At 37.0% G+C, this 24,086-nt stretch overlaps 1 protein-coding gene across 18 annotated transcripts in view; it reads right to left on the bottom strand.

Annotated features, from left to right (window-relative positions):
• CEP152 (centrosomal protein 152) overlaps positions 1-24,086 on the bottom strand; it is a 103,627-nt gene that overhangs the window by 47,986 nt on the left and 31,555 nt on the right. For all 18 annotated transcript variants that reach the window (XM_005659632.4, XM_013993032.3, XM_013993031.3 and 15 more), the window contains 4 exons: positions 21,535-21,682; positions 19,442-19,533; positions 18,532-18,695; positions 2,244-2,439 (listed from right to left, as the gene is read on the bottom strand). In XM_005659632.4, coding sequence (XP_005659689.2) covers positions 2,244-2,439; positions 18,532-18,695; positions 19,442-19,533; positions 21,535-21,682 — 600 coding nt within the window. The remainder of the gene's footprint in view (positions 1-2,243; positions 2,440-18,531; positions 18,696-19,441; positions 19,534-21,534; positions 21,683-24,086) is intronic.

Below are 24,086 nucleotides of genomic sequence, written 5' to 3'. Positions count from 1 at the left end.
AATGGCCATTGTTTCCTTCATTGCTAAAGCCCGCAAGACCATGCACAGAGTAGCTTAAAAAAGAAGGCTTAAGCTCAGTTATTTTCTTTTCTTCCACATACCTCCCAATCTTGCTGAGTTTATAGACTCAGTAGAAAGCATCATGAGAAAAGACGTGGGAAACAGGAGGTAAAGGCAAAGTTTGAAGGTGTCCACCAGCTAATTGATGACTATGAACTTGAGTTTATTTAAAATACACCTGTTGGAGTTCCCGATGTGGTGCAGTGGTTAACGCATCCAACTAGGAACCATGAGGTTGTGGGTTTGGTCCCTGGCCTTGCTCAGTGGGTTAAAGATCCGGCATTGCCATGAGCTGTGGTGTAGGTTGCAGACGCAGCTCGGATCCCACGTTGCTGTGGCTCTGGCATAGGCTGGTGGCTGCAGCTCCGATTAGACCCCTAGCCTGGGAACCTCCATATGCCGCGGGAGTGGCCCTAGAAAAGGCAAAAAGACGAAAATAAAATATAAAAATAAATAAAATAAAATACACCTATTGACTAAATTACTACTTCCTTTCCCTCCTCCCCATCTAGGAAGTGGGTCAATATGTATAGTAATTCAACATATACCTACTGAGCAAATACACAGAGAATTATCAAGACCATACTCTCAAGAGATTCCTGTATAACAAGTTGAACAGACATATATATCAAGGGCTAAAGTCACACATGTCAAGAAAAAACTAATGTGGACTGCTGAGAAATCACTATGGCAAAAGGCTAGCTGGGCAAAAAGAGTATGCAAAGATGAGATAGTTCCCTTCAATCTAGTACAGAGAAAAGAGGAAAGAGTACAGAGTACAGAAAAAAGAGGAAAGGCTAGAAGCACAACACAAGGAACGGCCACCAGCAACTGTCATACATGTGAAAGTGCATCTGTACAACAAATGCCACTAGTGGTTTCAATACAAAACAAAGGAAGCACCAAGATACCCAAGCTAAGGCGCAGACTAAAAATCAGGTTCCTACTCTTAAGACTTAGCACACTCTCACCAAAATGCTTATTAAGTGAATCAACTCTAGCACAAATTTTCTTCCCTATCCTTTATAAGAAACATATGGAGCTGATTAACACAGCTGGATTTAAAGATGTTAAATGTGCTGGGGGGAGGCACATTCTCCCCTTTCTCCTTTAATTATTAACACTGAAATCAATGTGCTCATCAAATGTAGTTACTCAGAAGAAATAATCAAACTGGGCAGAGCTTTCACAGTGAAAACACACTATTATTCTTGGAAAAGTAAATTAGGCATGATTAAAATTCCATGATAATAAGCACCAGAGAACATCTTGCACACTTTGCTTTAACAGGACTGTTTTAATGAATACAACTCCTGGCTTAATGGAGATAAAACAGTACTAAAGTAGGAAGTAAAACATTACTTCCAACCCAAAGAAAAAGGAATACACTACCCTCCATTCATTTTTCACCTTCCCTTTCCTCTTAGTTACTAGATCTTTTATGGATTACTTTCTATTGGGAATAGAGATAAGTTGGGGTTTAGAAATAGAGAAGGGTGAAAAAGATAGCTGTTACAGGAGGGCAACCCTAAGGATCTCTGACAGCATGATCTTGGAAAAAATAACTTTGACCTATTTTTTAGTCTAGTGTTTCAGTTTCCCTGGTCAGTTTGCCCAAAGACTAATTCTAACCTCAGAAGGGCCACAAATTCCTCCAGCTTGATGTTCCTCATCTATAAAACCAAGGACACTACCTGAAGGACATAAAGGATTTCAAGGACAATGACATGCTGAATTTGGTGACTTTCCCATCTGTACCATCACTACTACATATTTAATTATTTTTTATAGAGAATGACTATTGTTTTAAGAATATCGGCTACAGGAATCTCAGGCAAAAGGCTATAGTACTTCGTTCCAGAGAATTTAACTAGATTTTAGAACACTGTTGGTACAAGTCAATCTTGAGGAAATGCAGATACCTTATTACGTAAACCGCTCCCTAGCATTTGTAGAAAAGGAATGTTACCTAGTTGGCATCTCATTTATGAAATTCCAAAACTACACAGAAAGTATATTCCTTTAAGTGGCATTTCCTTCTTCAAACTTATAAAGAAAAGAAAAAAAAAAAAAAAAGTCAAATGAACCCCCGAAAAACAAAGGTTTAATTTAAATGTGAAAATGGTAAGCATTTTCTATGATTAAGTCATTTAAGAATGGCTTTTCAGCTTTACAAACTCTACCTCATTGCTTTTCTCATCCTTCTCCACTTGGAGATCTTCGATTTTCTTCTGACAGTCTTTGAGATCGCTTTGTAGCTGACACACCAGGTGACGTTTCACAGAGTTGCTACCCAGCAAACGCTGCACCTCTGCTTTCAGCTTCACAATGACCTCATCTTTGGAAAGCTCTTCACCTGGGTCTTCTTGCTGTACAGGACTAATGGAGAAATTATCCTATATAAGATTAAATCGAGAAACATATCAAGCATGGCTTTCCTTAAAAGCAACTAAGTGCAGTGGTGACCACGTTTTGTGATCTGCTCAACTATATACTAGTATTTCAAGAACAATGTTAAGCTCTGTCATACACAAGAATATTGTCTTTGACATGTCCCCATAAACAGAAGTAAGTTTATTTATAGGAAGAACATTCTTATGCTTAGTCCTGCTGCCTCACTGAAAGAAGTTCAACCATGGGAACTTCAATACAGCAGACATTTTTACTGTCAGTAAATTGTACGCTAAATATGCATGTCTTTCATTACTCCAAGAGAAACAATAGGAAATTAAAGGGGGAAATGAAGAGTTAAACACTAGTTTTCCTAGCCAAAAATTTCTGTATCTTTTTTACTAAAACACAAATCTGCAGGAGTATCTGAGCAACTGGAAATAAATAAATAAATAAATAAGTAAATGCATGTTAATTTAATCCCAACTTTAGTTTGTCAATAAATTCTTAACTTGGAATGAGTATTTCTGTTCCTCTTTGTAATGGATTAAAAGGACCACATTTATCTGCTTGTCTTAAAAAAAAATGAGAAAACCAAATAAATGAAACGATGGTTTTTTAGTCATTAGACAACAGGCACAGCACAGTGATCCCTGAGAAAAGGAAAACAAACAAAGTAGGCCCTAAATTTGCTGCAGCTTTCTGCCTGGAGAGTTTCCAGACTGTAGCCTAGAAAGAAAGGAGTTCCTACTGTGGCACAATGGGATGGGTGTGGTGTCTTCAGAGCTCTGGGACTGAGGTTCAATCCCTGGGCTGGCCCACAGTGGATTAAGGATCCTGAATTGCCACAGCTGCAGTGTAGATGGCAACTGCTGCTCAGATTTGATCCCTGGCCCAGGAACTCCACATGCCAAGGAGTGGGCAAAAAAGAAAAAGACAAAACAGAAAAAGGGAACCCAAAAATAGGCCAGCAATCTCACTGAGTTGCACCACTCAGGATGGAGAGACCAAAATTACTAGAATCTGAGGAGGAAAATAGTGTGGGAAAGGTAGCTACACAGAAAGAGAGCTCTGGAGATCTGGGGATGCATGTGAGAAAATTAGCTCAAGGCCAGGGGGAAAAAACACAGGAAAAGACTAGGGCTGGGAATATTTTGTATTTTAATGAATCATAGTGGAAAGACTTCCTAATTCAAAGAACATCATATATTGCCATAGTAATGAGGCTAAATTAGCCCCAGATTAAAGGCTGCTCTAAATTTGGTCTAACAAAGTCTACAAAGAAGCCTTGAAAGGATAAAATGAATTCCCAGGTAACTTAAGTGTATCACAGAAAAAAAAGACAACAGTATTTTTTAAAAATACAATAAAATCAAATATCTAAAGCATAAAATTCAAAAAAGTCCAGGGTCCAATCAAAATTTACCAAGCCTGCAAATAAGCAGGAAAGAAAATGATGCCATAACTAGGAGAAAAACTGATCAGTAGAAACTGATCCAGAAATGACAGAAGTAGTAGGAATAAATATATTCCATATGTTCAAGAAGGTAAAATAAAAAACATGAAAACAATGAGAAGAGAAATAGAAGACTTTATGTCTCAAATTGGACTTACAGAGACAAATTATCTGAAATAAAAAATATACTGGATGAGATTAACAACATATTTAATGTTGAACGATCCATAAAGACATAGCAAATTTAAGGACATGGAGAAGAAAATATCCATAAAGACATATCAAATTTAAGCACATGGAGAAAGAAGACCAGATAGTAATACAGAGCACATGTTATGTTTTCTAACCTAAATGTAGAAAAAGTCCCAGAAGAAGAGTAGGGAGGGGACAGAAAAAAATATTTGAAAAAATAATGACCAAAATTTTTGACCCTCAAACCAGAAAAGATTTGGAGAATTTAACTGAAATTTGAACTATACACACACGTCCCACACTGACTAACCTTTGAAAGGCGCACACAAAAGAGAGATTCAAACCAGTGTGGCAAAGGTTTGGGAAAATGAACTGAGATTTGAAACACCCATACAAGTCTCTATACAATGTAAAAATCACAATGTCTACTCTACAATATAAAACTATTCAATATAGAGCTAATAAGGAAAACCCAAATACTGGAACTATCACAAAAGAGTTTTTAAAAGTTAAAGCAGCTAGGAGTTCCCTGGTGGTCTAGTGATTAGGACTCAGCACTATCAGCTTTCACTGCTATGGCCCAGGTTCAATCCCTGGTCTGGGAACTGAGGTCCCACCATCAAGCTGCTGTACTCTGTGGCCAAAAAAAAAAAAAAAAGTTATTATCTATGCTTTTTGAGTAAAGGCCACATACTCAAAATGAATGAAAAAATAGGAATTTTCAACAGAGAAATAAAAACTTTAAAAGAACCAAGTAGAAATTTTATCATTGAAAATACAATATCTAAAAGTTAAACAAAAAAACCTCGCTAGATAGGCTCAATAGGATAGAAATGACAGAGGAAAGACTGAGTGGACTTGAAAACAGTTCAATGGCAATCATCTACTAGGAAAACAGAAAAAAGAAAAAGAAAAAAATGAGCAGTCTCAGGGAACTGTGGGACAATATAAAAACATTTAACATTATGTGTAACTGGAGACCCAGGAGGAGAAGAGAAAGAGATGGGGCAGAAAAAATATTTGAAGAAATAGTGTTCAACATTTTCATAAATTTGGTAAAAGACATAATAAATTTACATTTTTAAAACTCAGTGAACCCCAAATGGGACAAACTAAAAGAAAACCACACTTAAACACATCATAATCAAAGTGCCAAAAACTTAAAAAAAAAAAAACTTGAAAAGAGCAGAAGAAAAACTACACATTAAGTACAGAACAATGATTCAAATAACAATAGATTTTTCTTCAGAAATCACTAATGCTAGAGACAGTGGAAGAGCATATCTTTAAAGTTCTCAAATAAAAGAACAGTTGATCCAGAATTCTACAATCATCAAATAAAAGGGGGTGCTCATATAAGGAAACCAAAACTTTTTTGCCAACAGACATGCTCTGGAAGAAGTGGTAAAGGAAATTCTTCAGCTGAAGGGAAATAATATTTACCAATGGGAAATCTGTACACTGAAAACCAGTAATATTACTGAGAGAAAATAAAGAAAGCCTAAATAAAGGGAAGTATAGCATGCAGGTTCAGAAAGTAGAAGACTCAATGTATTACCCCCAGCTTTATAGAGGTGTAAATAACAAATAATAACTTCTTAAGATGTCAATTCTCCCAAAATTGATCTAAGGATTCAATACACTTCAAATTAAAATTCCAGAGGACATTTTTTGTAGAAATTCACAAGCTAATAGTAAAGTTTATTTTGAAATGCAAAGGACTTAAACGAGTTAAAACCATTCTGAAAACAAAGTTGAAGGCCTTGTCCAACTCATTTCAAGACTATAAAGTTACAGTATTAAGACTGTTACTACCAAAAGGTAATTGGAACAGAATGGAGAATATAGAAATAGGCTCGCATCAACTGATTATCAACAAAGATATCAAGGCAATTCACTTGGGTTAAGAAAAGGTTTTATGACAAATCGGATTAGAGCAAATGGATAATGGAATGAAAAAAATGAACATCAATCTAAAGCCATAACAGAAAAATTTTTAGTTATGATAATAAAAACCATGAACCATAAATGAGACAAGTGATACATCTGAATTAATAAAAACTTGAACTTTTGCTCTTCAAATGGATATCATTAAGAAAATCATAAGATAAACCAGAGTGTGGAAGGAAATATTCACAAGCTGTATCAGACAAAGGGCTTGTATCCTGAAATATATAAAAACCGAAGAGCATTTGTTATTTGTGGACTTATTAATGATGGCCATTCTGACTGGTGTGAGGTGGTATCTCGTGGTTGTTTTGATTTGCATTTCACTAATAATCAGTGATGTTGAGCATTTTTTCATGTGCTTGTTGGCCATCTGTACATCTTCCTTGGAAAAATGTCTAATCAGGTCTTTTGCCCATCTTTCAACTGGGTTGTTGGCTTTTTTGCTGTTAAGTTGTATAAATTGCTTATATATTCTAGGGATTAAGCCCTTGTCAGTTGCATCATTTGAAACTATTTTCTCCCATTCTGTAAGTTGTCTTTTTGTTTTCTTTTTGGTTTTCTTTGCTATGCAAAACTTGTCAGTTTGATTAGGTCCCGTTGGTTTATTTTTGCTCTTATTTCTGTTGCTTTGGGAGACTGACCTGAAAAAATATTCGTAAGGCTGATGTCAGAGAATGTTTTGCCTATGTTCTCTTCTAGGAGTTTGATGGTTTCTTGTCTTATGTTTAAGTCTCTAAGCCATTTTGAGTTTATTTTCTTGCATGATGTGAGGGTGTGTTCTAGCTTCATTGATTTGCATGCAGCTGTCCAGGTTTCCCAGCAACCGCTTGCTGAAAAGACCACCTTTTTCCCATTTTATTTTCTTGCCTCCTTTGACAAAGATTAATTGACCACAGGTGTCTGGGTTTATTTCTGGGTTCTCTATTCTGTTCCATTGGTCTATATGTCTGTTTTGGTACCAGTACCACACTGTCTTGACGACTGTGGCTTTTTAATATTGCCTGAAGTCTGGGAGAGTTATGGCTCCTGCTTGGTTTGTGTTCCTCAGGATTGCTTTGGTAATTCTGGGTCTTTTATGGTTCCATATACTTTTTTGGATTGTTTGTTCTAGTTCTGTGAGAAATGTCATGGGTAATTTGATGGAGATTGCATTAAATCTGTAGATTGCTTTGGGTAGTATGGCCATTTTTACAATATTAATTTTTCCAACCCAGGAGCACAGAATATCTTTCCATTTCTTTACATCTTATTTAATTTCCTTGATTAATGTTTTATAGTTTTTGGCATATAAGTCCTTTACCTCCTTGGTCAGGTATATTTCCAGGTAATTGATTTTTTGGGGTACAATTTTAAAAGGTACTATATTTTAGTATTCCTTTTCTAATATTTCATTGTTAGTATACAGAAATGCGACTTGCTTCTGAATGTTAATCTTATATCCTGCTACTTTGCTGAATTTGTTGATCAGTTCAAGTAGTTTTTGGGTTGAGTCCTTATGGTTTTTCTATATATAGTATCACGTCATCTGCTTACAGTGACAGTTTTACCTCTTCTCTTCCTAGTTGGATGCCTTTTATTTCTTTTGTTTGTCTGATTGCTGTGGCTAGGACTTCCAGTACTATGCTGAATAACAGTGGTGAGAGTGGGCATCCCTGTCTTATTCCAGATTTTAGTGGGAAGGCTTTCAGCTTGGAGAGGGTGTGGAGAAAAGGGAACCCTCCTGCACTCTTGGTGGGAATATAAGCTGGTACAACCACTATGGAGAACAGTATGGAGATACCTTAGAAATCTATACATAGAACTACCATATGACCCAGCAATCCCACTCTTGGGCATATATCTGGACAAAACTTTCCTTAAAAAAGGCACATGCAGAGTTCCCATCGTGGCACAGTGGTTAACGAATCCGATTAGGAACCATGAGGTTGTGGGTTCGATCCCTGGCCTTGCTCAGTGGGTTAACGATCCGGCGTTGCCGTGAACTGTGGTGTAGGTTGCAGACGCTGCTCGGATCCCGCATTGCTGTGGCTCTGGCATAGGCTGGTGGCTGCAGCTCCGATTGGACTCCTAGCCTGGGAACCTCCATATGCCGTGGGAGCATATGGAGCAAGAAATGGCAAAAAAGACAAAAAAAAAAAAAAAAAAAGACACATGCACCCGCGTGTTAATTGCAGCTCTATTCACAATAGCCAAGACATGGAAACAACCCAAATGTCCATCAACAGATGATTGGATTAGGAAGATGTGGTATATAATCACAATGGAATACTACTCAGCCATAAAAAGAACAAAATAATGCCACTTGCAGCAACATGGATGGAACTAGAAACTCTCATACTGAGTGAAGTAAGTCAGAAAGAGAAAGACAAATACCGTATGTTATCACTTATATCTGGAATCTAATATAAGGCACAAATGAACCTTTCCACAGAAAAGAAAATCATAGACTTGGAGAATAGACTTGTGGTTGCCAAGGGGGAGGGGAAGGGAGTGGGGTGGTTGGGGAGCTTGGGGTTAACAGATATAAACTATTGCCTTTGGAATGGATTAGCAATGAGATCCTGCTGTGTAGCACTGGGAACTGTGCTCTCCATCTAGTCACTTATGATGGAGAATGATAATGTGTGAAAATAGAATGTGTATATGTATGTGTAACTGGGTCACTATGCTACACAGTAGAAAAAAATTGTATTGAGGAAATAACTATTAAAAAAATAATAACAAAAAATTGAAAAAAAAAAAACATTTTTAAGGACCCCCCCAAAAAAAACCACATACACAAATGGCAAATAAGCAAACAAGAAAAAAAGAAAGCAAAGCACATCAAAGGATGCTTAACATTATTATCCTTAAGGAAATACAAATTAAAACCACAATGAGCTATCAGTGCACACACACTAGAAGTGCTCAAATTTTAAAAGATTGACAAAATCAAGTTTTAACAAAGACATGGAGTTCCTGTTGTGGCTTAGCAGTTTATGAACCCAACTAATATCCATGAGGATGCGGGTTCAATCCCTGGCCTTGCTTAGTGGGTTAAGGATCTGGTGTTGCTGAGGCTGTGGACAGCAGCTGCAGTCTGATTCAACCCCTAGCTTGGGAACTTCCAAATGCCACAGGTGTAGCTCTGAAAAAGCAAAAAAAAAGTTTTAACAGAGTACAACTGAAACTCTCAGACATTGCTTCTGGAAATGCAAAATGGTAAACCACTTTGGAAAATAGCATTTATATAATTGATATCTAAATAAAATAGAGGAACTCTAATGTAACCATAAAAAGAAAGCAACTTGAAGCATAAGTGGAAAGGAAGAAGTAAAATATCTCCATTAGCAGATGATATAATTATATGCAAAAAAAAAAAAAAAACACTCAAATCTAATGGAAAAACTACTGCAAACAGTACGAGAAATAGAAGGCAACAGGTTTTAACACAAAATCATATATACAAACAATACTCAGGAAAAATAAGGGAAAAGAATATCCTACTATCACAAAATAAAATATCTAGGCATCAATTTAACAAGAATTGTGCAAAATCCAAATGTAAAAAAACTTCAGAACACTCTTGGAAGAAAAAACAGATTTAAGCAAATGAAAAGGCATGCTATATTCTTGAATAAGCAAATTCACCATTCAAAAGATATCCATTCTCCCTGGGCTAATGCATATGCTTAATGTGATCCTAGTAAAAATATTATCAGGATTCTTTTCCTAGAGCAGAAAAGCTTAATTATAAAGTTCATTTTGAAGTGTAAATGAGCAAGAATAATCAACAAAACCCTAATAAGAACAGCAATTCCAGACAGATGATAAAACTAAGTATAAGGCAAAACAATAAAGCTTTTAGAAGGCAGCATAAGAAAAGAGCTTCATGACCTTGAAGTAAGGAAAGGTTTCTTAGAGGGACTATAAAAAGCATTAACAATGAAGCTGGATAAATTTGACTAAATTAAAGTTTAAAAACTTCCATTCATCAAGATATACATATTAAAAGATTAAAAAGGCAAGCCACAAAGTGAGAGGATATTCACAACACAGAAAACCACCAAAGAGTTCATATCTAGAACAGATATTAAAAAAAAAAAACCTATAAAACAACAGAACACATGCAGACACATAAAATCATGTAAAAACTGAGACATGAACAAGTTTTTCATACACACAGATACACACACACCCACACCACACATTAGACATTTTTTAATGGAACGCAATCTTATTAATAATTGGAGATAATGCAAATAAAAACCATAATACAGTATCACTATATTATTACATTAAATGGCTAAAATTAAAGACTGCGAGTTCCTGTTGTGGCTCAGCAGTAACAAACCCGAATAGTATCCATAAGGACACGGGTTCAATCCCTGGCCCTGCTCAGTAGGTTTAGGATCCAGCGTTGCTGTGAGCTGTGCTATAGGTCACAGATATGTGCAGATCCCGAGTTGCTGTGGCTGTGGCATAGGCTGGTAGCTGCAGCTCCAATTTGACCCCTAGCCCAGGAACTTCCATATGCCTCAGGTGCAGCCCTATAAAAGATAAATAAAGTAAGAGACTGACATTATCAAGTGTTAGCAAGAAGACAGAGAAACTATGACTTTCATCCACTTGCTGGGGATGTAAAGTGGCATAATTTTTTACTTTGGAAAATAATTTGGCATTATCAAAGTTGAAACACAAGTACTACAAGCAATTTAACTTCTAAGTATATACCCAACAGAAATGTACATACCTTGTACCAGGAAATAATATTAAGAATCTATGGACAGGAGAATGGAAAATAAACTGTGGAAGATTCAAACAAAAATACACACACACACAAACACACACATATTTACATATATACATAAATGAGCTACAGCTACATGCTACAACATAAATCTCACAAACAAAATGATAGCAGAAAAAAATCTAAAGAACATCTTTATCTATGAAAAACCCATATCTAGAATTCATTCTTAATGGAGAATGACTGAACACTTCCCTATAAAGTCAGGAGCAAGACAAAGATGTCTGCTCTTGCCCCTTCTATTCAATATTGTACTAGAAATTCTAGCTAGAGCCATCAGTCAAGAAAGAGAAATAAAAGACATCCAGATTAGAAGGAAAGAAGTAAAACTATCTCTATTTTCAGATGACATAACGTTGAATATAAAAAATCCAAAAAAAAAAAAAAGGAGTTCCCATTGTGGAACAATGGAAACAAATCTGAGTAGTAACCATGAGGTTGCAGATTCGATCTCTGGCCTTGCTCAGTAGGTTAAAGATCCAGCACTGCTGTGAGTTGTGATGTAGCTCAGAGACGAGGCTCGGTCCAGAGTTGCTGTGACTGTGGTGTAGGCCAGTGGCTGCAGCTCTGATTTGACCTCTAGCCTGGGAACCTCTATATGCTGTGGATGCAGCCCTAAAAAGCAAACAAAATAAAATAAAATATCCAAAGGAATACACTAAAAAACTATTTGAACTAACAAGTTCAGCAGTGTGGCAGGATATAAAAATCAATACAAAATCAATTATATTTCTACATAGCAGTAGTGAACCACCTTAAAATAAAATTAAGAAAACAATCCAGCAAAAAGAATAGTGAAGAGAATAAAATACTTAGGAATTAAGTTTAACAAAACTATATGACGAGTACATGAAAACCACAAAATTATCAAAACCCATGACTAGTACACTGAAAGAAATGAAAGAAGACCTAAATAAATAGAAAAACATCTTGTGTTCAGGGATCAAAACACAATATTGTTAGGATGGAAATATTCTTTCAAACTCTTCTACAGAATCCATGCAACCACTATCAAAACTTCTGCGGGTTTCTTTGCAGAAAGTGACAGACTGATCCTAAAATTCACATGGAAATGCAAGAGACCGAAATTAGCCAAAGAAATCTCAAAGAACAAAATCGCAAGACTCACACTTTCCAATTTCAAAAATTATGACAAAGATATAGCAATCTAGGCAGTGTGGTACTGGCCTAAGGACATATAGGGCACTGGAATAAAACTGAGACCCAGAAATAAACTATCATATTTATAGTCATCTGATTTTTGACAAGGGTGCCCAAATTATTGAAGAAGAGTCTTTTCAACCAATGGTATGGAACAAATGAATACACAGGCAAAAGAATAAAGCTAGAACCCCACCTCATACCACAGGCAAAAAATAACTCAAAATGGATCTCAAGACCTAACATAAGTGATAAAACTCTAAGAAGAAAACACAGGTATAAATCTTCAGAACCCTGGATTAGAGAATGGTTTCTTATATATCAAAAGTACAAGCAACCAAAGGAAAAATATGTAAATTGGACTTCATAAAATTAAAAACTCTGTGTTTCAAAGGATGCTACCAAGAAAGTGTAAAGACAACCCACTGAATAGAAGAAAATATATGCAGATCATATATCTGACAAGGGACTTATATTTGAATACATAAAAAGCTTTTAAAAACTAAGTGATAAAAAGACAAGCCAATTTTTAAATGGGCAAAAGATGTGAACAGACATTTCTCCAAAGAAAACATGCAAATGGCCAAAAACACGTGAAAATATGTTCAACATAATTAGCCATCAAGTAAAAGCCACTTCATTAGCAAATCAAAACCACAATTAGAAATCATTCCAAACCCACCAGGAAACTATAATTTTTTAAACAGAAATCTGGTAATAAGTGTTGATGAGGATATGAAGAAACTTAAACACTCATTTGTTGCTGGTGATAATGTAAAAGGGTGTAGCCACTTTGGGGGACTGTTTGACCATTTTGTTTTGTTTCTTTTAATGCTGAACAGAGATACCATATGAACCAGCAATCCCACTCCTAGATATATATCTAAGGGAATTAAAAATATATGTCCACTCGAAAATTTGCAGCATTATTCATAATAGTCCCAAAGTAGAAACAATCTAAATAAATGTCCATCAGCTGATAAATAAGTAAGGAAAATGTGGTATATTCATACAATGGAATATTATTTGGCTATAAAATGGACTAAAGTATTTATATATCCTGCATGGATGAAACTTGAAAGAAGTATGCTAAGTGAAAGAAACCAATCATAAAAGATTACATATTATAGCTGATCATAAAAGATTACATACTATATGAATCCATTTCTGCGAAATGTACAGAACAGGCAGAGAGAGAAAAAGTAGATTAGTGTTTGCCTGGTCCTGCGAGGACAGGAAGGGATAATGGGAAATGACTGGTAATAGTTACCGGGTTTCTTTTGGGGGATGCTGAAATGTTCTAAAACTAGGTTGTGGTGAGGGATGCACAGCCCTAGGAGTATACTGAACACACTGAACTGTGTGAATTTTATGGTATTTGAAATACAGTTGATCTTTAATCGATGTGAAAGGTTGGGGGGCACCGACCCCCCACGCCAGCTGTTGAAAATCCGCTTGCTGCCTCAAAAACAAAGGACTAATAAATAAATAAATAAATAAATAAGAATAAATGGAAAGTCAAGAGGAACCCAAGGAACAATAGCTTCTAAATGTAAGGAGGTATCCTGGATGCAATCCAGAACAGAAAGAGTACATCAGGTAAAAACTAAGGACATCAAAATAAACTATGGACCTTGGTTAATAATAACTTTTACCAGTATTAGTTCAAGAGTTATAACAAAGGTACCATGCTGTTGTAAAATATTAAGAGGGAAAATGTGTGTGTAGTATTCTTTGCACTATATTAATTTTTCTGTAAATCTAAAATGGTTATAAAAAACTAAAGCTTCTGTCTAAAAAAAGAAAGAATAGTATTTGAGTTCCTATTTCTTTAGTTTTTCAGTTTTAGATGACTCCAAATGAAATGTTAAAATATTTTATGCACACACACACACACACACACATATATTGTGTGTATACATACATACACATATGCAGAGGTGAAAAAAATATTAGGGTTTTTCCAATATTATAAAAGGAGCTCCTGGCAATACATTACATATTTATCAATATACACAACTTTTGTATGTATAGTATATAATAGCATAAATATATTTATATGTGTGGATCTCACAACTTAAACCACTTCTACTTATATGATATAAATGTAATTATATAAGAAATATAAAATATGTTGCAACACATCTTCCTGTGCTGTAAGATAGGGTGAACTAACTTTCAGCAGTTAAAAAATTATGCATCCCAAATTTCTTTTCTTACTAAATGCTGACCACTGAAATAGCACATCATGTACTCCCTGGAGGGAGCCAAGTCAGAGAGCAGAGAAAGTGCTTGCTAAAATAATTTTCTCTTCTTTCCCAAAAGGGAAAAGCCAGCAGTATTGACCAGTCCCGAATTAAGCTCACTAGTGAGCCCTGTGGAGGCTGGTTCCCCTCAATCCAAATAAACTGTAGTCCCGTATGAAGCCTGCTGAGAAGACCAAAGGGAGAAGGCATTCCACTTGTTAAATGTTTATTATTTGAGCTTCGCAGCCAACTATAATAAGGGAGAGGGGAAGCTGTCTGCAGGCTGCATGCAGATTTAGCTACTCGAATTCCATGACTATGAAATAGGACACTATGGCTAAACCCCTCAAATTTACTAGGCAGTAGCTTGAGGGAGGTGGTAGTCGGGAATAAAAGCTTGGAGCTGCTAGTATTTGGGTCAGTGATTTGAAAGCAGCTCAAGTAAACAAAGAACTAAAATTCTCCACACTGGGAAAGTACTGCTTCCTTTTGTTCTAAGAACCACAGGCCAGCAGAGGCAAGGTACAAACCTAATCTCTCCTATATCTCCTCTCACTTTGAACTAAGAATAAGTATTTTTACTTTTTCCTCAAAGCTGCATTCTTATCCATTAAAGTGCTGGTGGGGTGATTATAACTAATTTTTCTTCACTTATCCTGCATTTTACTGACCATCTCCTTACTGAGCCTCAGTGACTACCCTCCCACGTGCCTTAGCTATTCCCCACTTTCCCCAGTTCAATGTGGCTGGCATTCCTTTTCCTGTGATAATGACATGATGTCTCAAGTTTATTATCTATAGGAATGTGCTTTAAATTACTGCAGGATTTTGGTTATGAATGCTTTTTGAATAAAAAGGGTGAAGAAGTAAATACATTTTAGTAAATATCATAATGAAGTAAGTCTGCTTGAAAAGATAAACCTGTATGTATATACACGTATTATTTACCCAATCCCCAGACTAATTATAGCACAAATTAAAATGAAGTAATATGCTGGAGAGAAATCTTTTTTGGTAGGATCTAAATCTTTAATCCCCTAAAATAAAAGCTATAAAGAAGAATGAAGTTTAAAGCAAAAAAGGCTTGACCGTCCTGTAAATATGAACCAACACATTTACAGGACAGTCAAGTTTAGGCTTCAAGTACTGGTTCTGCTGCTAAGGCTCTGTCTTCTTGGGCTCAGGAGTTCAGCTCTTTGAGCCCTGGTTTGCCCATCTCTAAAATGGTAATATGGATCCAATGTTTTCCTAAAGATTTAAATGAGGATCAAAACTTTTTATAAAATACATGACAAATCAAAAAAGGTTGGTTAATATGAAATCTGATAATTGGTATATTTTAACCAAGCATCTTTTAAGTAATTGTTGTAATAAGTGCCTAATATGCACTAGAACTTATTACATTAGGCCCTTTATGTTCTTTATATATTTTAATTCTTGTTTTAACCCCCAAGGGATATTCTTCTAGAAAAACCTGATAAGAAAACAGGCTCAGCAAAGTCAAAAAACTTGCCCAAGGTCATAAGGTTAGTAATAAATGGCAAAGCTATGACTCAAAACAAATCTGGATCTAAAGACTGTGCTCTTTCCACTAACCCCTTAGAATTAATTGGAAATGAGGCATTCACAGCAGTAAATTTTCCAGATGACCACATTTTAACTTGAAAGTTTTATGTAAATCTGTTTAAAGTGCGGTCACCCTCTTTTGTTTTAATTAACTAATCAAAGCTAAAGGCTTTCTCCAACAGCTCAGGATCATGATTATGGACGTTCTGATGTGGATCAGAACATGGCTCCATTTGTGAAGCTACTTGCCCTGGTTCCTGGCAGCTCCAGCACCATGGGCTGCTGCAGTTCCCTCCTTGCTGAGGCTGAGCTGTCTGGCTGAAGCCCTGGTAGCGTCTCTCCAGCTCCCTGACCCAGTTACTCTGTGGTCAGTTAGTGAATCAGGCAACTCATGGGGTACCAACAAATCTAAGTCAATATGGCCCTAGAGAAGAGCCCCAAGGTGGCTCCTAGTAAATACATCATATACTCTAGCTCTGCTATTTGCTCCTTGGCTTCTTTCTGGATTGCAGTTGTGATCTGTTGAGATGAGAGTCCCTAAAGACGGACCTCCAAATAAATGGAACGTTACTCAACCAACACTGTTAACATCTTACTCCACAGGATCATCTGATGGAGATTTACTGCCTCTGATTCTACTGTTTTGAAAATGGAATCACAGTGCTAAAATACATAAGTTCTAAAACTTATTGTGGAACAAAGCCTTCAGATTTATATATTTGCATTTAGTTGCATGAAACCTGAAAACACAACATGTAGTAAACACTCTCACTAAATATCAATGATGGTAAACTCAGTCTTAAACTCTAAACCGGATGGTGGTGGTTTCATTCGAGAATGAAATGAATTTTCTAGTTTTTCTTGGCTCCTCCTTATATTTTCTAGTTCCTTTCTGAGGGAATCTGCATTACTGTTCATATCCTCTCCTAATTCCTTCAGTATTTTCACTGTCTAGTCACTTACGATGGAATATTTAATGTGAGAAAAAAGAATGTATACATGTATGTATAACTGGGTCACCATGCTGTACAATAGGAAAAATATTTATATAAATAAATGATAAAAAAAAATCTCACAGAGAATTTAAAAAATAATAATAATAAATAAATAAAAAGGAAAAAAATAAAAAGAATGAAATCAACCCCGTTGTGGCACAGCAGAAATGAATCCAACTAGTATCCATGAGGATGTGGGTTCAATCTCTGACCTCACTCAGTGGGTCAGGGGTTTGGCGTTGCTGTGAGCTGTGGTACAGGTTGCAGTTGCAGCTCAGATCTTGCGTTGCTGTGGTATAGGCCAGCAGGTGTAGCTCCAATTAGACTCCTAGCCTGGGAACTTCAATATGCTATGGGTGCAGCCCTAAAAAAAAAAAAAAAAAAAAAAAAAAAAAAAAAAAAAAAAAGAATGCATTAAAGAAAGGTCTTCCTTAGCCTGAATGCAATCTCTTCCAAATATCCCATCTTTCATCCTTATCCTAGGCCAGTAGAAGAAATGGCTAAATGCCCCTTTGTTCATCAAGCATAATATTTAATACTTAGCTTACGAGTGTGTCTCCCTCTCTCCATCAGATAAAATATAAACTCCTTGTGGGAAGGGAGCATGTCTATTTCATCTTTTATATACTCCACTCCCAGCGACTTGCACAGCTCCTTCCAAAACGCAAGTGCCTCAAACCATATATCCTTTCCTTTGTTCATCTTTGAATGATATTTAAATGTGCTCCATCTTCCACCATGACCACCTCTCTCCCATCAGTCCCTGTAAGGGACAATAAAGCACTTCTTCCCATGCAATTGCTAAAAATATCTGTGTTAAGCAAATAAGACAGAAACCCTTTTTTTTGGGGGGGGGGGTCTTTTTAGGGTCCCATCCTCGGCATATGGAAGTTTTCAGGCTAGGGTCAAATCAGAGCTGCAGCTGCTGGCCTAAGCCACAACCACAGACTCTCAGGATCCGAGCCACATCTGTGACCTACACTACAGTTCACAGCAACACCAGATCCTAAACCCACTGAACAAGGCCAGGGATCGAACCTGCATCCTCATGGATACTAGTCAGGTTTATTTCCCCTGAGCCACAACAGAACTCCCCAGAATTGCTATTTGAAAAGTAAGGTCACAGTAAGATCCCTCCAAAAAATTAATGCTCATTTTCTCATACACCATCACTACTTACTTGCCCCCACCTTAATAACAGACACATAATTTTAAGTTGTAGAATTTTTTAGGGCCGTACCCACAGCATACAGTGGTTCCCAGGCAAGGGGTTGAATCAGAGCTGCAGCTGCTGGCCTACACCACAGCCATAGCAACACCAGATTCGAGCTACGTATGCAAACTACATCACAGCTCACAGCAACGCCAGATATTTAACTCACTGAGAGAGGCCAGGGATCAAACCCGCAGCCTCATGGTTCCTAGTCAGATTCGTTTCCACTGTGCCACAATGCGAACTCATAAAATTTATATATTTTAACTAAATCATTTTTACCTTATTGAAACTGAGGTGCCCTACTGGTATTGAGACAATACAATATCAATACTTATAGTTTCTGTTCATTTTGATTTCAGACATTTACACTTCATTAGAAATTACTAAAATACACTGTCCCACATTCAAGAACCCATAGGCAGCGCATCTGTTCATGCCTGGTGCCACTTATCATGAAGTACCAATATTATTAATGTAAATTATTCTATAGTGAAGTATTTGCTCTATACCTCTTAACTTTGGATTTTTTCCAGTTGGCTTTTTTAATACCCAAATCCATATACGATTCAGTGAGTTCTATATTTAATTCTCCTTCAGAGTCACTTGGAAGTATTCCTAGTTTTGCAGCAGATTCATAAAGAGAAATTTCATCTTTTAGTTCTTTTAATTCTTCCTAAAAAACACAAAATTAAATAAATTTACTTTCATTGTTTTTTATAAGAAACAATCAGTCATTTTAGTCTTCAAGATTCATCTTAGTGATCAACAAAAGGAAGAAATGCTTCTTCAGATATATGTTTAGCATATATTAAAAATACAAAGGCTGGCACATAGCAGGTTTTCAAGTCAACTGAATGAACAAGTGAATAAACGAATGGGAAAGCAGGTATAAGCAGCTTCTCTCACAGCTCCCTCACTTATATTTTGTCTGCCATAAAAAGCCTCCCTGAGCTGAAGCTGGTGGCAGCACACTCTGTCTTGCTAGGGTAGAGGGCAAAGTAGACTGGTTTGCCAACAAGATGCTGCCGTTTAGTCTGCCACTGGGGAAAGGGGAAGATACCCCTCTCCAGTGGAGGGCATACTGGACCCCTTCCTCCAGTGGAAAACTTAAGTGGCCCTAGACAAGGAAGCAAGAGAGTTGCAACAGAATCATAGGTTTTCCACACCTGTGGATAAACTTATCTCTGGGGCACTCCCAGAGATGAAAGGATGTGCCATGTGGAGAAGGGGGCCCAGCACTGGCTCTGCCATTTGACACTACCCAGCTGTGTGGGTGACATTGTGAATGACTCACAGGGGCTGGATTGAGAATGGCCCAGCCACCTCTTTTACACAGAGAACTCCAAGGTGCTGGAAGGCAATGTGACCACTGCCTACATTCAGTTACCCACGGGGTCTCTTCCAAGTGGCAACACTCACTTGCAAAGCCTTGTTCATGTTTTCACTCATAACATGAGCCTTGTGTGCTTGGTGAAGCTGGAGCTGGAGCTGAGCCACCTCCTGTACAGAGCCTATGGGAGAAAAAAATCACAGAATACACTCAATGTAAAGGACAGAGTTCCTAGGATGCAGTGAAGAACGTGACTCCACCAAGGCCACAGAAAATGGGGTTCTGCTTTACTATCTTTTTGTTTTGCAGATTTTTTAATTCAAGTACAGTTGATTTACAATGTTGTATCCATTTCTGCTGTACAGCAAGGGGACCCAGTAATACATATATATATGTATGTGTATGTGTGTATGTATGTGTGTATATATATATATGTATATGTGTGTGTATGTATGTATATGTATATATGTATGTGTGTGTATGTGTATATATATATATTCTTTTTCTCATACTATCTTCCACCATGTTCTATCCCAAGAGACTGGATATAGTTCCCTGTGCTATACAGTACAGTTAAACCATTTAACTCTCTTTTTAGGAGCAAAAAGGAATATATACTAAGTGGGACCCAGAAAGTATAGGTCTGGTGCAGACATATCCTAGATTTAGTATGGCTTCCTTGAGAAGCTGCAGACACGGCTACTATGACCTTGCAATAAATCAAATCAGCCACGTTTACAGACTGTAACAGTCCATCAGTCCTTCAATAGGACAGAGCATTCCAGCTCACAAAAAGCCAAAGCAAAAATTCTTTGGAACCTATTTCTACCCTCTAATAAGAAAACTACATCTTGCTGCCTTTAGCTTCTTTCTGAATGCTTTCATTTCTACCACCCCCATCTCCACATGTGAAAGAAGCACATTAGCATTGTACTTTTGCAACTCTAGTAACCTAATATTTTAAATGGTTAAAAGGCTCCCATTTCAAAAGGATTTTATTGGGTTTCCTCAAAAGAAAATGAGCATCTGGGAAATGGTTAAGCAAAGTAAGGACAGCATATTATGCAACTAAAGAAAATCATATTTTCAGAGGCTTTCATGGCAAGGAAAAAGGCTCAGTAAATAATGCCATGTGAAACAAAAGGGTACAAAACTCAACAGAGAGGTGGGATCTAAATGGAGAATGATGCAAATGTTGCCCCCACCAACAGACACACACAATCTTTTCAACATTTGAATAACCCATTTTATACACTGTATCGATAGTCTGAAATGATTTCATATGCCAAAGTCTGACTTTCATCTAGCAGTTGATGAATAACCATAGAACTATTTTCAGTGTGAACTACTTACCAGCAAACCAGGCAGTTCTGTCTGTAGAGTAATGTTTGTGTCAACATTTGATTATTTTATTACATTTTACCCTATATCACTCTATTAAATAAGGAAACTACTGCTAAAACTGATAGGAAGCATATGGCTCAAACTTAATACCATGGAGAACATACAGAAAACTTTAAGCATGACAAAAATGTAACTCACTGGCTTCAACTGACCGGGTAAGTGGCTATTTCACTAAGAGAGGAAAAGAAAAATTATAGAAGTTACACAAAAGGATAGAACTATATGATCAAAGATTGATTCTAAAAAGCAAAATATAATGGGATTTCATAATCATTTTTAGCTTTCAGGGATAAGACCTACCTTGTAACATATTTTATTGTTCAGTTTTTGCACCTTCAGCTTTGTTTTCAAAAGTGCCCTATGTACAGAAGCAGAGAAACTGTCTATATGTACATGTTTATTTTACTTGAACAATGCATTGAAGGAGATATATTCAAACATTAATAATAATTATCTCTGGAGTTCCCACTGTGGTGCAGCAGAAACAAATCTGACTAGTATCCATGAACACACGGGTTTGATCCCTGGCCCTGCTCAGTGGGTTAAGGATCTGGCATTGCCGTAAGCTGTGATGCAGGTTGCAAATGCAGCTCAGATCCCACATTGCTGTGGCCGTGGCATAGGCCAGCGGCTATAACTCCAATTCAACCCCTAGCCTGGGAACTTCCATATGCTGCAGTTGCAGCCCTAAAACACCATGGTAACTCATGGATCCTACAGTGTTCTCTCTGCATCTTCTACAAGCCTTCTGGGGGGCATCACCCACACCAACATTCACCTGAGTGCAACAGATTGGCACACTGCTTCTGACTCTCCTCCAGGCTTCTCGTCAATCTGTTAATGATCTCCGTCTTCTCTAATTTGGTTGCTTCTTGATTCCTTTCCAGTTGCTTAACCTGGTCCTTCAAATGACAGCAAATGTCTTCCTAAATAGACAAAATATTCAAGAAGTCATTTTCATGACCAGTTATTAAATATTAAACTAAAAATTATGACCTTACATAATTGGATCTGAAGTTAAATATAAAATCATCATCTGGCAGGACCACCTCTTTTACTAGATCAAGTACCTAGGACTGGGAGTCAGGAGAACAAACTTATATGATCAAATCATCAACTTCTCAGTCTTTTTTTTCTTTTGTAATTATGCTAATAAAGATTAAATTTGAATTTGATGTTTTCTAAAGTCCCTTTCTGCTCTATATTCACAAGACACTGTTACTCTAAAATTTAGATTTTATTCTAGTCAAAGGAAATATATTACATCTCTATTTGTGTAATTGTTTTTCTGTTTTTTTTTTTTTTTTTTTTTTGGTCTTTTGAGGGCCGCACCTGTGGCACATGGAGGTTCCCAGACTAGGGGTCTAATCAGATCTACGGCTGCGGGCCTACACCATAACCACAGCAATACAGGATCCGAGCCACATCTGCGACACACACCACAGCTCAGGGCAATGCTGGATCCTTAACTCACTGAGCAAGGCTAGGAATCGAACCCACAACCTCATGGTTCCTAGTCGGATTCATTTCCACTGCGCCACGACAGGAACTTTGGACTCTGGGTATAATCGTAGGTATACATCTTTAGTCAGGCCACTTTGAAACATGGACTTTGCACCCCAAGGCAGCACAGATACAGACAAACACAAAGAAATTCACTCTGTTCTGAACAGACAAAAGCTCATTCTATTCTGAATGGTGAAAAATTCTCTTCCCCTCTTCTGAACCTCTTTTAAACCTGCTCTGTTTCTCTTTGTGTTTTTCTTTCTACATTTTACATGTCTTATTTCTCTCAGTAGTCCCTTTACAGGTGCCTATGCAGTGCCTGATATACAGTGAGCTCTACAGAAAACACTTGAAAAATAAATGACAAAGAAAAACAGGATAAACATGTGCATGCATTTAACTGTAAAGGGATATACAGAAAATCTAAAGCGTGTATATACTATTTTCAAATGTCTACAAAAAGAAAATATGCTTGGAAGTAATGAGCCACAGGAATCCCAAGCCCAGGTAGAAGGAAATGTCACCTCTCTTTCAAAAAAACACTGCATAGGCTGAATTCCAAGCCAAGAGCAGAGGATATAAGAGATGGAGGTAATTGGCTGAAGTTAGATGAAAAAGCCTAAAGAAAATAAGTAGAAAGAGGAATATCAAGAAAGGACTTGGAAGCAGAGAGATGGCATTTGAGGCCCAACTTTAAGCATAATCTAAAGCCCATAATGCCTTAAGGATACAAATAGAAGGTACACCTCAAGAGGATATTAACAGTCTCCTTAAGCAGAGAAAGGGACTCTGATGAAGTTTCACCTTTTAGCTTAAAAATCCATATGGATTTTGCATTCTATTTCATAATGTAGCCATGTTTGCTTTAAAGTTTTTCTACCAAATTTTTGAGCAAAATGAAGCTTCTGGAAACTAGTCTATGTTTATTCAACAGTACCTCTCTCTTGGCACAATGCTGCTGATTCCCAGGCCAGCTTGAAAAGCAAGATTCTAAAGCACCAAAGTAACATGACAAATGCAACAAATGAGCTAATATTTCTGACAGTGTGAATGTGTGTGCAAGAAGAGGTGGTGGGGAGACAACTAGCACTTATGTGCTGGGAAGGTCACAACAGCCTTTACGAGAGACTGAGAACTGGCAAAAAAAAATTCAAGAAAAGGTAGTTATGAAAACCATTATAAAGAAAAGGCAGAGCATGGCAAAAATTTGACCATATGCAACTATCAATTAAGCCATGCTGTTTCCTTTTGACAAGTTCAGGGAAACAGACTATACTCATAAAACTATGCAGTTTAAATACCAAAAAACACACAAAACAAAATAAATGTTTCCATCTTGTCCATGATTAGCTTGAACACTCCATTCAAGACTGATGAGGCAAGCGTCTTTTAAAACTGAATGAGACAAGCATAGTGATAAAGAGATAATAGCCGAATCCACAAGAGCAAGGAGAACTGAACAGATTAATAGCATACCAAAAAAAAAAAAAAAAAAAAAAAAGAGGATTAGGCTGCACACAGAGATCTGGGAGAGTCTCTGGGCCAATAGGAAGTGTTTACATATATGTAACATTTTTTAAAAGGTTAAATAATAGATCAGCTGAAGGTCATGACATAGAAACCAAAGTCCATGATTTCACCAAAAGCTGAAGATTTCAAGAGGACCAGAATGAAGAAAGCTTTCATACCATCAAGGAGATCATGAGTGATCTTAAACTGTACAAGGAGGAAGTCAATGGTTTGGACTGATAACCAGAGATCTTAGAATATGACACTACTAAGAGTAGGAAAGACAGAAGACAGTGTGGAGGAGAGACCCCAGGA

The sequence above is a fragment of the Sus scrofa genome, chromosome 1 (assembly GCF_054392235.1).
Source record: "Sus scrofa isolate SSC_HxYL_T2T_F1_AM1 chromosome 1, Sscrofa_HxYL_maternal_Yorkshire_Landrace_v2.0, whole genome shotgun sequence".
Taxonomy (NCBI): domain Eukaryota; kingdom Metazoa; phylum Chordata; class Mammalia; order Artiodactyla; family Suidae; genus Sus; species Sus scrofa.
Note: the sequence above shows the minus strand (reverse complement) of the source record. Positions and strands in the feature narration are given on the sequence as shown.